This window comes from Populus nigra, chromosome 1 (assembly GCF_951802175.1).
Source record: "Populus nigra chromosome 1, ddPopNigr1.1, whole genome shotgun sequence".
Taxonomy (NCBI): Eukaryota; Viridiplantae; Streptophyta; class Magnoliopsida; order Malpighiales; family Salicaceae; genus Populus; species Populus nigra.
Window position 1 is genome coordinate 37,665,508 of NC_084852.1, and position 13,824 is coordinate 37,679,331.

At 34.1% G+C, this 13,824-nt stretch overlaps 2 protein-coding genes across 4 annotated transcripts; one reads left to right on the forward strand and one right to left on the reverse strand.

The window, feature by feature from the left end:
- Positions 1 to 798: 798 nt before the first annotated feature.
- LOC133680926 (transcription factor MAMYB) lies at positions 799 to 5,289 on the forward strand. Of its 3 annotated transcripts, none has more exons than XM_062103973.1 (2): positions 799 to 2,018; positions 4,948 to 5,289. In XM_062103973.1, the coding sequence occupies exon 1, from the start codon at positions 1,011 to 1,013 to the stop codon at positions 1,953 to 1,955; it is 945 nt and encodes a 314-aa protein (XP_061959957.1). In that variant the 5' UTR covers positions 799 to 1,010; the 3' UTR covers positions 1,956 to 2,018; positions 4,948 to 5,289. The 3 variants fall into 3 exon arrangements, with proteins under 3 accessions (XP_061959957.1, XP_061959958.1, XP_061959956.1); XM_062103974.1 differs by lacking the exon at positions 4,948 to 5,289 and adding an exon at positions 3,119 to 3,508; XM_062103972.1 differs by lacking the exon at positions 4,948 to 5,289 and adding an exon at positions 3,135 to 3,508.
- A 462-nt stretch (positions 5,290 to 5,751) lies between these two features.
- Positions 5,752 to 9,632, reverse strand: LOC133686576 (phosphoacetylglucosamine mutase). The gene is made up of 9 exons (XM_062106983.1): positions 9,474 to 9,632; positions 9,144 to 9,406; positions 8,819 to 8,938; positions 8,548 to 8,690; positions 8,162 to 8,410; positions 7,270 to 7,688; positions 7,014 to 7,189; positions 6,668 to 6,764; positions 5,752 to 6,065 (listed from the first exon to the last, which is right to left on the reverse strand). Exons 1-9 carry the CDS (start codon positions 9,532 to 9,534, stop codon positions 5,908 to 5,910), a joined length of 1,686 nt encoding a protein of 561 aa, XP_061962967.1. The 5' UTR covers positions 9,535 to 9,632; the 3' UTR covers positions 5,752 to 5,907.
- Positions 9,633 to 13,824: the final 4,192 nt, after the last annotated feature.

The window sequence follows — 13,824 nt, forward strand, 5'->3', positions numbered from 1 at the left end:
ATCCTCACATGATATTTTACATATCGTTTACCTATCACAATTAACTTTATATGTTATTGGATTGTTGGGTCTCATGAAATTTGGATTAGAAGCTGTTGTTGGAATGAATTTTGTTATCTTTCCTTAATTTTTCTGTATTTATTGTTTATTTCGGATTTTATATTATTTTTCTTTATGTTTAATTTTTTAATTTTTTTTTTAATTTAGATCAGTTTTTCTAGCCTATAAAAGGCATTGAAAACCTTTTTGAAAGACATACTTGATCATATCAATATTTCAAATATAAAATAAGGTTTTAGTTGTCTTTGTATATTAACCCTATTTCAATATATCTTCTGTTTTTTTATACTTGTTGTGCTTCTACCTGCATCACTTTCTCATGTAATTCTATTCTCTAGAATCTTTTTTTTCTCTCTCTTTCTCCTTCATAAATCAAGATAAAAATATATATTTTCCCCCCTCCTCCCAACAACTGACCTCTCCTTTCTATGTGTTAATACATGTTTTTTCTTTATACTAAAAATATATGTATTATATTATTCATGATATATAAAATTCATATCATATATTATCATGGTCTATCCCGCAACAAATGATATATATTCATAAAGACTACATCACAACAAACAACATTTAAACATCACTTATTTAAAAAAAATAAAATAAAATAATAGTGTTTTTTTTTTTTTATCTTGGGCTATAATTTTTTTACTATCTCTATTGACACCACGTTCTTGTAACTATCACTATCAATATCAAATTAAATACCTTATTCTTGATGACATATGCTGAACTGAAGATTCATGAACTTGAACCAATGCCCTCTTAACGACAGAAATGAAATTGGGTTGAATAAATGTCAAAGGAAGAGTAGCCTCTAGGCAAAGAACAACTCCTAACAAAAATCAAAGGAGCACAATAAAACATCGGGACCCAAGACTTTCCACTTGAAAAAACGAGCTTTCATTTGTTCACGTCGGCTCGTCTCTTTAGCTCTCAAAAAGAGAAGCATGGAGTTTTTAGACGAGGACGCCAGACCTCGATTCCTCTTTCAATCTCGCCCGATCCCATCTTCACTAACCAATACCCAAACCCAACAAAAACCACTTAACAAATTGTTCCTCTTCCTATCAATCTCTCTCTCTTCCCTTTTGTTGCTTCTCTCCTTTCTCTACCTCCAAACAGAACCAATCAGATCCCTCCTCTTCTGGGTCTCCATCTCCCTCCTCGTTGGCCCTTTCGCTCCCTCTCACCTCACTGGAGGTGACATTCGTGTTGGTGAAGGCCCAGTCCTTGAACCCCTTGAACAAGAACCCGAACTTGTAGAGGAAAAACAAGCTAGAAAAAAGAGATCAAAACCGATTAGATCTGAAGAGATTGTGAAGAATCCGATTCAAAATGTGGAAATAGCAAATGGGTTGTCGAGTAAAGGGAAAAAGGCTGAAACTTTGGCTACTGGTGAAAAGGGTTTGGTGAGAAATGAGGGAGAGAAGGAGTGGAATGAAGAGGATTCGGAGATTCTGAAGAAACAAATGGTGAAGAATCCTGTAGGGAAGCCAAAGAGATGGGAGGTGATTGCTGAGGCATTTAATGGGAGGTATAGAGTGGAGAGTGTGATAAAGAAAGCTAAAGAATTGGGAGAGAAGAAGATGGATGATAGTGATTCCTATGCGAGATTTTTGAAGAACAGGAAGCCACTGGATACAAGAGCTGAAAGTGGGAGTCAAGGATTGGAGAGTGATGAAAGTGGGCAGGAGGTTGGTGGTGGATTGGGGTGGACTACAGGAGAGGATATTGCTTTGTTAAATGCATTGAAAGTATTTTCTAAGGATGTGGCAATGAGGTGGGAGAAGATTGCAGCTGCTGTTCCGGGGAAGTCAAAGGCAGCTTGTATGAAAAGAGTTACTGAATTGAAAAAGGATTTTCGGAGCTCGAAAGCTGGTTCTGAAAGTTAGAGGGAATGTTGGATTTCTTTGTTGATTATAAGCAGATTATAAATTTGAGGCAGCATTGTGGAGGTAATGGATGATTGTTTCACGACATCTCTATACTTTCCCCCAAATACTGGAAGTGTTTGCTTTTTTGTTCAAGTTTTGTTGATTGAGTTTATGGTTGCTAATTGCTTGATATGGATATAAATCTCTAATTATACACATGTCACTCTATATTTGTGGAGGCCATCTTATGATAAAATTTGGTGTCCATTTTGGTTATTGCAATGTCTGGACTGCTGGGAGTCTGTAATTATTTCAATCTATAATATTATACACCGTAACAATGCTTTAACCATTTACTGGCTAATTATTTCAGCACCACACACATGTAGTCTCCAAAAACCATATTTGATCATTTGGTTTTGATGTTGTGGTGCCAATTGGAGGATCTTAAAACTTCCTTCCAAAAAGCTGCCAGCTAAAATAGCTGGGAAATTTTGTTTGAGGTTGGGCATCCATCTGATTTTTCCCCCCAACTATGAAACCTTTAAATTGCTTGCAAACCAAGGGCACTAGGCTTTAATGTTAAGATCATATTGCTGTACTGCTTGCCACTTGTAGTTTGGCCAAGGATTAAAAGGGTTAGTTTTCCTCTTGTTAGATGCAACTTCAGAAGATTTTATTAGAATTATCAGTATGCAACTTCAGAATACAAACATGGATTGTTGATCGTGCAACATGAATTGCACAAAATGTATTTTGCTTGAACAATAAGTGGGAGGTTCATACTTTAGTTGGTGGAAGGGGGTTATTCGAATGTTTATTTTTTTCAACTTCTAAGAAGCATGGAATGATTCTTGAGTGAATGAACGTTTAGGAGGGGGGGGGGGGATAGTATGGAGTGGATCTCTTTGGAAAAATAAGAAGCTTTGAGGGTTGGAATGTCCTTAAGAAAGGGATCAGTGAACACCCCTAGCTCGCACATGTTATTGGATCACTTACACTTTCAGCGCTTGTTTTTTACTTGTTGGTCTAACAATGTAGAAGATGTAACCTCTTGGAATTTCGTACTCTTTACCTGTTAGTGTCTTATTAAGAGACATTTGTCAATTAGAAGTGGGTTTGATCCTGGTATTTTTTTATATATATAGAAAAAGAGCTCTAGTTACTTACTTAGAAAGCAGGGCATTTTTAATGCAGGAGCATTCCTAAATGATGTAGGAGCTGAAATATTATTAATGGAAGGACATGAAAGGCAAGCAAATTAAAATCCATATGACTTAACGGTGGCCTGGGACATAGTTCGCACCTGTGTTTGGTCATAAGCGATGAAGAATAGCCTAACTCATCACTCTTTGATTGAGAGACTGGGTACATCTAAGCCTATATTACTGAATTTTATTTGGGTTTTATTATTGGGCTTAACGTTATTTTATTTTAGACTTCATTTTATTTCTAGTGAGCCTTTAGCCCTAATTGTTGGTGGTTGTGTAGGGTGTTGCTATTCGTATGTAATTTTTCACATTATGTACTGTTTTTGGATGAATTTTAAAAATTTACAGATTTCCTCCTCCCATTCTTTCCCCTCTCTACTCTCCTCCTCCTCTTCTTCTTCCCATCTTCTCTTTCATTCCTTCTCTTCTCTCCTTCCTTTCAAATCTCTCTTGTCCCTCGTCAGCTTTGGTATCACAGCCAGGTTAATGTCATCGGGCATATCCAATGTTATTGGATTTTATTATGGGGCTTAATGTTATTCTATTTTGGATGGATTAAAAAAACTTACAGATTTCCTCCTCCCTTTCTTTCCCCTCTCTTCTCCTGCCCCTTCTCTTCTTCTTCCCAGCTTTCTTTCTCTCCTTTCATTCTCTTCAAATCTCTCGTCCCATGTAACTTAGGGGCACCCTAAAGTATTAAATGAGCAAACCGATGATATCTCGTAGCTACCCAACGTATCATTTATTTTCCTTGTCAAGCTAGCACTTTAGTATAGGACCAAGTTTTCTATGTTAGCTATAGTAGGTTGGTTGAACTTCTCATGGCAATGCTTTCTTTTGTCTTTTAATTGTAAGTTTTAGCTATATATATGTTATAACCCGAGGATGGAAGAGGAGAGAATTTGTTCAAGTTAAAATTAAAGTGAGCTTGTTAAGCTTATTTCTAGTTTTGTATCTCTTAGGTGGATTCCATTGAGTGGCGAGCTATCCTAAAGTCTAGTCTCATTGTGATGTGACTGTATCAGTGAGATTTATGAGTTTAATCCTTGTTCTTCCTCTCTAAAGTGGTGTTTTCTGTATCTCTAAAGGGTTGAACATTATCTTTCCTTCCATTCTTCCATCTTTCCATCCATTTCCATCATCCTATCCTGACTAGAACTTCCATTGAAACTCCAGCCCCCCTCTTCCTGTATCAATTTTCTATACTTATAAGAGCGTGTAGTTTGATGTTGTGTGATATTTTATGATATTTAAAAGGGAAGACAAGTTTGGAAATCTTCTTTAATGAAGGTTCAGTTTGGCAGAGTGCATTAGTGCAAGGAATACTGCCTAGTGCAAGGAATGTGTCCTTGCGCTAGGCCACAGTATCTGGTTTTAGCTGCATCATGCAGGATTGCTTGGTTTTGGTGAACGATGTTGAGCCGTTCAGCAAGAAAAGGAGAAGCATGGTGTTGAATGCAACTTTATATGCCCTGTAGTATTCAGAAGAAATGCAAAGTTAGTGCATTGTTAGGGCGCCCATGGCGTATTTCATTCATCATCATAAAACCAGGAGTTGCATCTTTCAATTTCATCGTTAATTTTTGTAAAGTTACAAAAGAAGGGAGAGAAATACGTAAGCCCAGAAGTCATCTCTTTCATATGTTGGAACATATTCAAATTCTACAAGCTATACAATATAAAGTGTAGAGGAAATTTTAGAATCAGATCTAGTACCAGTTGCAGCCATCTGAGTATTTCCAATTTCTGCCTTGATTTTCACTAGAAAGATTCATCTTGATCCTTGGTTTTTTCTTCAGCTGGAATGAAACTCTTAAATATCATAATTTGTGAAGATATCATCAAATGCCGTGCAGTTCTGTGAGTTAGGGATACATTTCTAGTATATGCTTGTAAAGCCTTTTCGGACTATGTGTTGAAGAATTTGAAGATTATGGTTGGTGATAGGTTCTGTAACCAAAATGTAATTCAAGTTTATGCAGATTTGGCTAAAAGCTGCTATGTACTTTGCAGTTTGCTCTGATTTGTCTTTCGAAACAAATCATAAATGTTAAACTGGACTGGCTAAGTTCTGCATGTTTGTGAGGGTTGAGTTATGCTCTCATCCTAGAATCTGGCATGGGTGCTGGTTTAAGTGAAAACTTGCAGTCAAATACTTTACAAAATTCACTTGGATAGTTTGTCTTACCATATCACTGGGACCTGCCATTTACCCGAGACTCGAGAGGATAAGGATAACGAAGTGTGATGAAGGTTGCTTTTCGTATTGAAATATTTTTTAATTATTTTTAAAATTAATGTATCAAAATAATTTAAAATATAAAAAATAATTAATTTTTAGAAAAAAAAAAAAAATTGAGCTGCAACGTTGGTTTCAAGATTGAAGTTCATGAAGCTGCCATGTTGTTAATTATTGTGGGACTTTTAGGAAGCATTAAGTTTAAGGTTGTACTTGCCAAGGCCTTGTAGCCAAATGGTCCAAGACGGTTGGGCCCAAGGGGTTACAAGTTTGACCCTCTCTCCCAATCGAAAAGAAAGAAAAAAAAAAACCCCGCTGTCCTTCCCTGCCTTGATAAAAAATTTTTTGAGAATAACCAGAGATATTCAGTCAAGTGAAAATGCTACAATTTTTCCATTCCACAGTTATAAATGTGATAAACAATATGAACTCTGTAATTAAAGTTGATGAAATGAGAATCCTGAGAGTGACTGTCATCATTTTGGTTAAAGAAAGGAGTTGAAGAGCAGAGACCATCTGCCTATCCGGAGTTGCCAAATCCGAGGAACTGGTCCGCAAGTTTTGCTACGGAGTTGGCAAGGCTGTCTGCTGCTTCTTGGATTGATGCCTCTGCATATACACGTATGACATCCTCTGTTCCAGATGGCCGTATGAATGATCGCCCTCGAGGGTATTTTGCTGAACAAAAATAATTGAAGTAGACATAGTTAGCCATATGAAGGGAAAAACAATTTGTAGCTTGAGAAATCCTCATCTGCACGTGCAAATGCAAAAGCACATGCACATGCCCATCCCATCCATTGCCACATGGAGTATTTGTATACTATTTACATGCTTAACGTTAATTAACTAGAAGTTGCATTTTTTTTTGTCAACATAGGGCCTTGCAGTCTGCAGTCAAGGGGTTAGCGTTGGTGGTCAGTAGTTAGTGGGGCAAGAGAGTCGTGTTACCACGACAGATTGAATTGGCCACCACTACAGATATGAGGAGCTACAACGGCCTCTTCTTGTAATGGAGCATTTTTTAAGCTCAAATTCTTCAGAAGAAAGATTTGAAGCTCTGACCTCTTGCAAATGCAAGGAACTCACTACTACTAAGGCCTATTGATAACTGGGATTTTCATGCTTCTATGTTATTGTTTTTTTGTCTTCTAATCAAAGCTGAGCAAAAAAAATGGACAGACCAATAGTGAAACTCAGAGTATGCGAGAAAATCACACATGCAAATCTAAAGGCATAATGTGCAGTTCCATAAAATCAGGTTTCAAAAATGCTATTACCAACTTCAACGTTGATGGCTTCTTGAATGAGAGGGGGTCTCACAACCACAGTTTCAGCATTTTCCGTAACAACAGCAGTTCTGTCCACAACTTTAACCTGTCAATAATCCAAAGCAGCACAAGAGTTAATTTCTTAATTTGAAGGAGAAAAACATATGTTGTGTAATGGTTACAAATGGAAGCTAGTAATTTTCTTAGCCTATGTGACACGATGCTTCCATTAGAGTTTTAAAATTGCAGAAAGGTGCATGATGGGTGACAAGTGGTGTCACAGACTAAAACATGTGGTGAGAAACCTAAACCCAAAAAATGGGCTTCTTCATGACAAGTAATCAAGAAAGTAAACCTTAAGCTGCCTGCTTGGTAGGTCATGGTAAAGCTCACTCCAGTTGTGTATTGACCATCCCTTGTATTGTAAAATGGCTTCTACCAACAGCAAACCACTTAAAGCATCCCCAACAGCTTGGTTGATCAAGTTACTAACTGCCAATAGTCGCAAAGCAGCCTTTTGCTGTTCTGAACCTGAAGGAACCAAATGCTTCATGATATTTACTGACATTCAAGATTATCAATAGAAGATCATATCAGAATTCAGAAATAACCTTTAGATTTGGAAGAGAGCTCATTATTTCTGGCATCTAACCAAGATAAGAAGCCCTCTGAGAACAGGATGGTGCCATGGCCATTGGCCTCAAAATAGATCCCAATATCATACTCAGCAGCTTTCTCATGCAAGTATTTCACTCCCGTAGGAGTAAACACAACTTCTAAGCCCAACTGTTTGAGATAATCTGTGGATGCTCCATTTGCATAAGCTGTTTGTACAACCCCAAGACGAGCTTCATAATTTTCATCTACATGATCATCCCCTTCCATTTTAAGAATACTTAGTTGCTCCTTGATGAACAAAGCAAACAAAGATAGTATCTTGTCCCCGTCAACAAGATCGATATTGCTGGCATTATTTGATTGCACAGTAAAATAAACAAGCCGATCAGCATCTCCATCCAAACTTGCACACCTGAAAAACTAGAAATGCCCATGCAATTAGCTTCCCCTGCTACAAGTTAGAATCAAACGAGACCTAGGGTATATCAATTTCAGCAAACATAATACACATCTGATTTGACTTAGATTGATACCCCAAGAGGCAAGAATAAATCTGCTGCTAATAATATAGTTACAAGCATCAGTTATACATTCAAAAGAGAAGCATAAAAAAGTATCATTCATTCTGATTTAACCATTCAAATGCCAACAAATCCATGCAGCTTAAACCCATTAACAGAAAGCCATAATATCTTGCTATGAATCTACGGTAACAAACATGGAAATCATTGCCGAATTATATTGTACTTAACTCCATATTAAACAGACTACTACGAAATGCACATGCAGGTAACTAGTGCAACTTCAGTAAAATTAAGGCTTTTGCTGCAAGGTTGACTACCAAGAAAGAATAAAACTACTGCAAGATATGAGGAGATGGCTGACCTAATCCCAACATCTTTCAAATAGAATCCTTGTGGAACAACTTTTTCTTTCTGCACATAATCAGCACCAACTCCTTCATTAAGTACACCTCCTTCTTTTCCAGAATTACGAACCTCAATAACCATGCTGTTCAAAATCTTCTTTAACACTTCAAGTTTTTCTCCACCCACACCATTAGCCCCATCCACAACTAACTTGTCATCTGTCTTGTTCATTTTGATTTGATTTGGAGTCAGATCAACCAAGCACCTAATAAATCACATAAAACACCTAATAAATCACATAAAGAACTTAAGTGGAGACAATTTTTTGTATTTGGAATCGCATAAGTTTGAAAGTAATCACTTTATTGGTAATGCGAAACACACTTTGTGTCTGAAACAAACCTGAATGAGCTTGAAAGCTGTTCAAAGTAATCAAGTTCAGTCGCTTTCATGCCCTTGTTTCTAGCACGAACCATCCAATGTAATTGGGGAGTAGTTAAAATTCCCATATCAGTGGCAGTAGCTCCAACGATTGAATAGACACCCTTCATTAAAACATAAAGAACAAGCAAGAAAAAAATGATTTCTTATAGATATGAATAAAGAATAGGTCCAAGATTATACATTTTCTCTTTCATAATGGGGATTCATGGAAATTGGAGGGAGGGGATACCTGTTTAGCAGCTTCAAGGAGTGATTCACCACTAGGCCTCGTGTCTCTTCCCAACAATATTTCCGCAGACCGCACTCCATCAAACCGGATGTTCTCCTTCTTCACAAATTCATCTATTAACTATTTAACAAGAAAAGAAAAACCGACACACCATAAGTTCAATATTTTCTCCAATTTAAGCAATCTAACAAAACCTATGCCTCTGCTCTGAATGCTAAACAACTAATTGGGTCTTAACCAATCAACCAAAATTGAAACTTAAGCACAGAAAATCCATGAAAGAAAGACAAAGAAAAAAGAAGAGATAGAATTATCCGATATTGACCTGAACGAGATGTTGTGGAGTGGGGGAATTGGCAATGGCATCAGCGAAGGGCTCCCATTCCTGAGTGAGCATGCCACCACTGGGGTCAGCGATTTTGACACCATTGTCATTGACTTTATTATGAGAAGCGGTGATCATTAACCCGGTCAGTGATTGGGTTTTCAAAGATCGAAGAGCTGCCAATATCCCAATCCTGAATACTGTTGATTCCAGGATTGATGCATCTGCTCTGAACCCTGCTGTACCATATGATAACTTCACTCCTGAAAAAAAAAAAAAGAAATTTGATGAAAAGATGGAGTTAACAATGGAGAAAGTGAAGATGGGTACCTTGAGGAAGTGGGTACTGAGACGAGGAGTTGAGGATTAGTGATTTTTGATTGTCGTTCATGCTGGTTCTGTTGTTCAATCGTCACACACAGAGAGGGAGAGAAGGATGATAGTGTGTGCGAGTCTGTTATTCGTTTTCTTCGAGTCATTGCACTGATTAGATTTCGTTCTTTAGCCCTTTTTTTAATTTTAAATTAATTTTTGAAATTAATTTTTTTATATTTTTAAATTTTTGATATATTGATATTAAAATTAAATTAAAAAAAATATTTTAATATATTTTTAAATAAAAAATATTTTAAAAAATAATTGTTATCACAATGTCAAACATGTTCTTTATGTTAAAGTATGAACCCCGTGCCAATATTTTTCCTGTAAAATAATATTTAGCGTGGCAAACACATTTTTTAAAAAAATTACAAATTTAATTGAGTTAAATAAATTAATTTTATTTTAATTAGATAATAAAAAATACAAAAATATAAATTGTAAGAAATGTTTTTAAAAATAAGATAACGAGAACTTGTGAAAAAAATATTTTAATAAACAATATAACTCAATTCTTAACTAATTAAATATAGGAGTATGAAATGGGATAAAAAAAGACCTAAAAGCCCTCATCAACTCTAGTTAATATAAAAAACTTGTAATACCAGTAATCATTAATCAGGGTCACGCTAACTCGAGTTATCCTGCAAAATCCGTGATTTAGATCATGAGATCAAAATAACCAAATATAAAAAATAATAAAAAATCACATAATTTATTTTAAAAAACATATCAACTCATATTAAATTTTTAAACTTGTAAGCTAGATTATTAGACCCAAAGCACCCTATATGAAACAAAACGTAAAACTCAATTCTCATTCAAAACGTGTAAGCTAGATTGAATGAGAATTGAGTTTTATGTTTTAAAAGATGAAATTAAAAAAATAATTTTAATTATACAAAATAATTCAAAACTAAAAATAACAATTAAAAAAATAAGAATCAAAGTTGTAATAGGAAATAAATTTTATATTTTATTGAAAAGTGAAGTTAAAAAGAATAATCAATTTGGCAAAAATGATTAAAAAATTAAAAGAATAAGGATCAGAATTGACATACAAAATAAATTTTATATTTGATTAAAGAGTAAAATGGAACAGAAAACATAAATTTAGAAAATGACCTAAAAAAATCAAAAGAATAAAGATTAAATTGATAAAAAATAATATATCATTAATTTGAATTGAAGAAATTGAAAACAAATAAGACTTCTACAAAAAGAACAAGAAAAAAAATCAAAATCAAAAGAATAATGACCAAATTGAAAAACATAATGTATGAAAAATTAAGATTAAATGATGAAATTCAAAACAAATAAAATATTTACAAAAAGACCAAGAACAAAAATTAAAAATCAAAAGAATATGGACTGGATTTAAAATACCAATAACAAAGATGAGTAAGCTGTCATTTTAGAAGGAGAAAAGAGAAAAGAAACAACAAAAAGAAGAAAGCCTCACAAACGACAAATTGACCACTCAACTTCAACAAGCACTGTCCAAAGAAAAAGAAGATGTGACGACACTTACAATGACACTGTGAAATGATAGTTTTAGGTGCTGGGAAACGTCATACGCATCGTTGGAAGGGCATGGATGCCTCCTACACACTGGCGATTACCATGCACACACTAGCTACTTTTTATTTTTATTTGTTTTCTCTTCTTATGAAAAGATTTAATTGCTTTAAGCTGATGCGACAATAACAAAAAAAACACACCTTTGTAAAAGATGAAAAAGCCCCTTGAGGTTAATTTTAGATTTTGGTTTCCTGCATTCTGGTTGTTTTAGTGTGCCTTTTATTCTTTTTATTTTATTTTTCATGTCTATTCAAATACCAAATTGTCCTTGGTCTGACATGATAATTATGAAAAAAACCATTGTTAAAGTACTAAATTGCACTTGATGCTAGTTTTAATTTTTTTGCTTTTAGGAGTATTTTAATTGTTTCACAATGCTTTTAAAATGCAAAAAAGATTTATTTCTCCCCAATTAATTTGATATTGACTAATGGACCTTGTGAGAAGATACTAATAACTTCGATGTCTAGTTTTAAATTTTTTGGTATGCAACACAAAATTATCATTATACTATTCCAATGAATAATACTTCTTAATATGGATGAGCAATACACAAAATTGTCATTGTACTATTCCAATGAACAATGTTTATGAGTATGGGTGAATAATATTTTTCCAAGCCTTTTTAACTTTTGTTAATGTTTTGGCTCCCATAGTTTCAGAAATGTTTTAGTTAGATATTGGATCATTGGCTTGTAAAAAAAAGCTCATGCATTACTAATATTTTTTTCTAATAAACAAAATTAAACAATTTGAGGGTTAATCTGATTAACTTGATGGGTCTAAAGATAACTTGCACGACTAGTAAAAATATACTTTGATTAAAAAAAAACTCAAGACAATATTTAAAAAAAAAAAATTGAGACAGAAACATATTGAATCAACTTGAGTTAACTTGTCAAATATACAACCCTAATCATTAGACTATAATAACTCCAACATAAAATAAATCAAAATAAATTATGAAACTTAATTTTTAATCAACCTAATATTAAAAAATAAAATTGAAAAAATAATTAAAAAATGATTCTAGTCAATATAAATTAACATGCTATCCTTGTAACCCAGGTCATAAGACCGGAATAACACCATAAAAATAAAATAAAAATAAATTATGAAACTTAATTCCTGATCAATTGAATGTTGAATTATAAAATTAAAAAAATCAATTAAAAAAGGACACAAAAAACAACTCAAATCAACCATAGTTAATTCACTAAACTCATAGGAAAAAAGATGGTTCTAGGATGGTGATACAATGGTCCATGATCGATAAGATTGTGATTTTTTATTTTAGTTTTTTTAGCAACATTTATAAGGGTAAATTGGATATTAAATCAATTATAATGGTAAACTTAGAATATTTTAGAACTATCTTATTGATTGAGTTCATGAGTTTATGATTCGGCATGTAAGGTATTATCAACTATATTAACAACAATATAGGAGGAAGTTAATAAAGGGTGAAAGAGGATTATTTTTTTAACCAATCGATTGGGTTTGGGTGCATATGCAGAAAATTTTTTTTCTCAATAACGAAGAACTAAGTTGATGCTGTGAGAAGATGGATCATTTCAAATCCTTGAAAGAATTAATGATAATACATATAAAGTAAATCTATCAAGTAAGTATGGTGTTAGTGTTACTTTTAATGTTTCTGATATTTTTTTGTTTGATGTAGGTAATGATTCGTGTATGAATCATTTTAAGAAGAGAATGAATAATACGATCAAGACTACACCAAAAAAATCTATTGCAAGTTCTAATCAGGTCAATTACAAGATTAAAGGCAAAAGGAGCTCAAAAATATATTCAATGAGTTTATTCAGAATATTTAGATCAAGGTGGATTTCAAAAAGACAACATTAAAAGTTCAATCCTTGGTCAATTTAATTTATACACAACAAAGCTTAATTCATCACTTCATATGCTTATTTAAATTTAGAATCATGGTCTTTTCTTGGGGGAGGCTTGTGGTATTATTAAAGAAATTTAATTGAAGTAGTTTTCTTGTTTAATTGGAGTACCAAGTGGTGACATGTCTAATTAGCTAAGAATTCTTTTCGGGCAAAGATTTTATTCTACATCTAATTTTCCTTGTTGTAATGGAAATTGTTGTTCACTGATGATTAATCATGTGATCAATAAACGAATAGAAAACTATGATCTATCATTTTTAACTTGGAATTAAACACTTTCTAAAAGCTCTTGTTTAGATAAAACATATAAGAGTAATGTAAACAGGGTATCAATTCAAGCCCTCAACCCTCTCACTAATGTCATTGAGCATAATATCGGCCATTGATATGAAGTTTGCAAATACAGTAGAGTCAACGTAGAAAGTTATAGAGGGATATCTCTGAAAGAACTCGATGAAATGAAACCATTGCAGTATATTGAGTACAATTTGTGGAGGATTAGTTAATGGGGTGTGCATATAGCAGCTACTTCGGCTGGTTCTCTCTTTACTTTTCTTTTTCCCTTTGTTTTCCCCCCTTGCCATTTACTTGGGCTGCATAGGATTCTTTTTAGCCTTCGTGGAGGTTTCCAAGTCTTTGCTGCTGAAAATTCGAAGTCTTTGTTCTGCTCTTTTCCCAAGGCCTGAGAGAGACATCCATACACAAGTAGGGTACTGGTGGGAAATTTCCAAGTCTTGGGCACAAGTCTTTATTCTCCATTTTCGTAGACTCAAAGACTCTTGCAAGTTGAGATGAGGTTTACA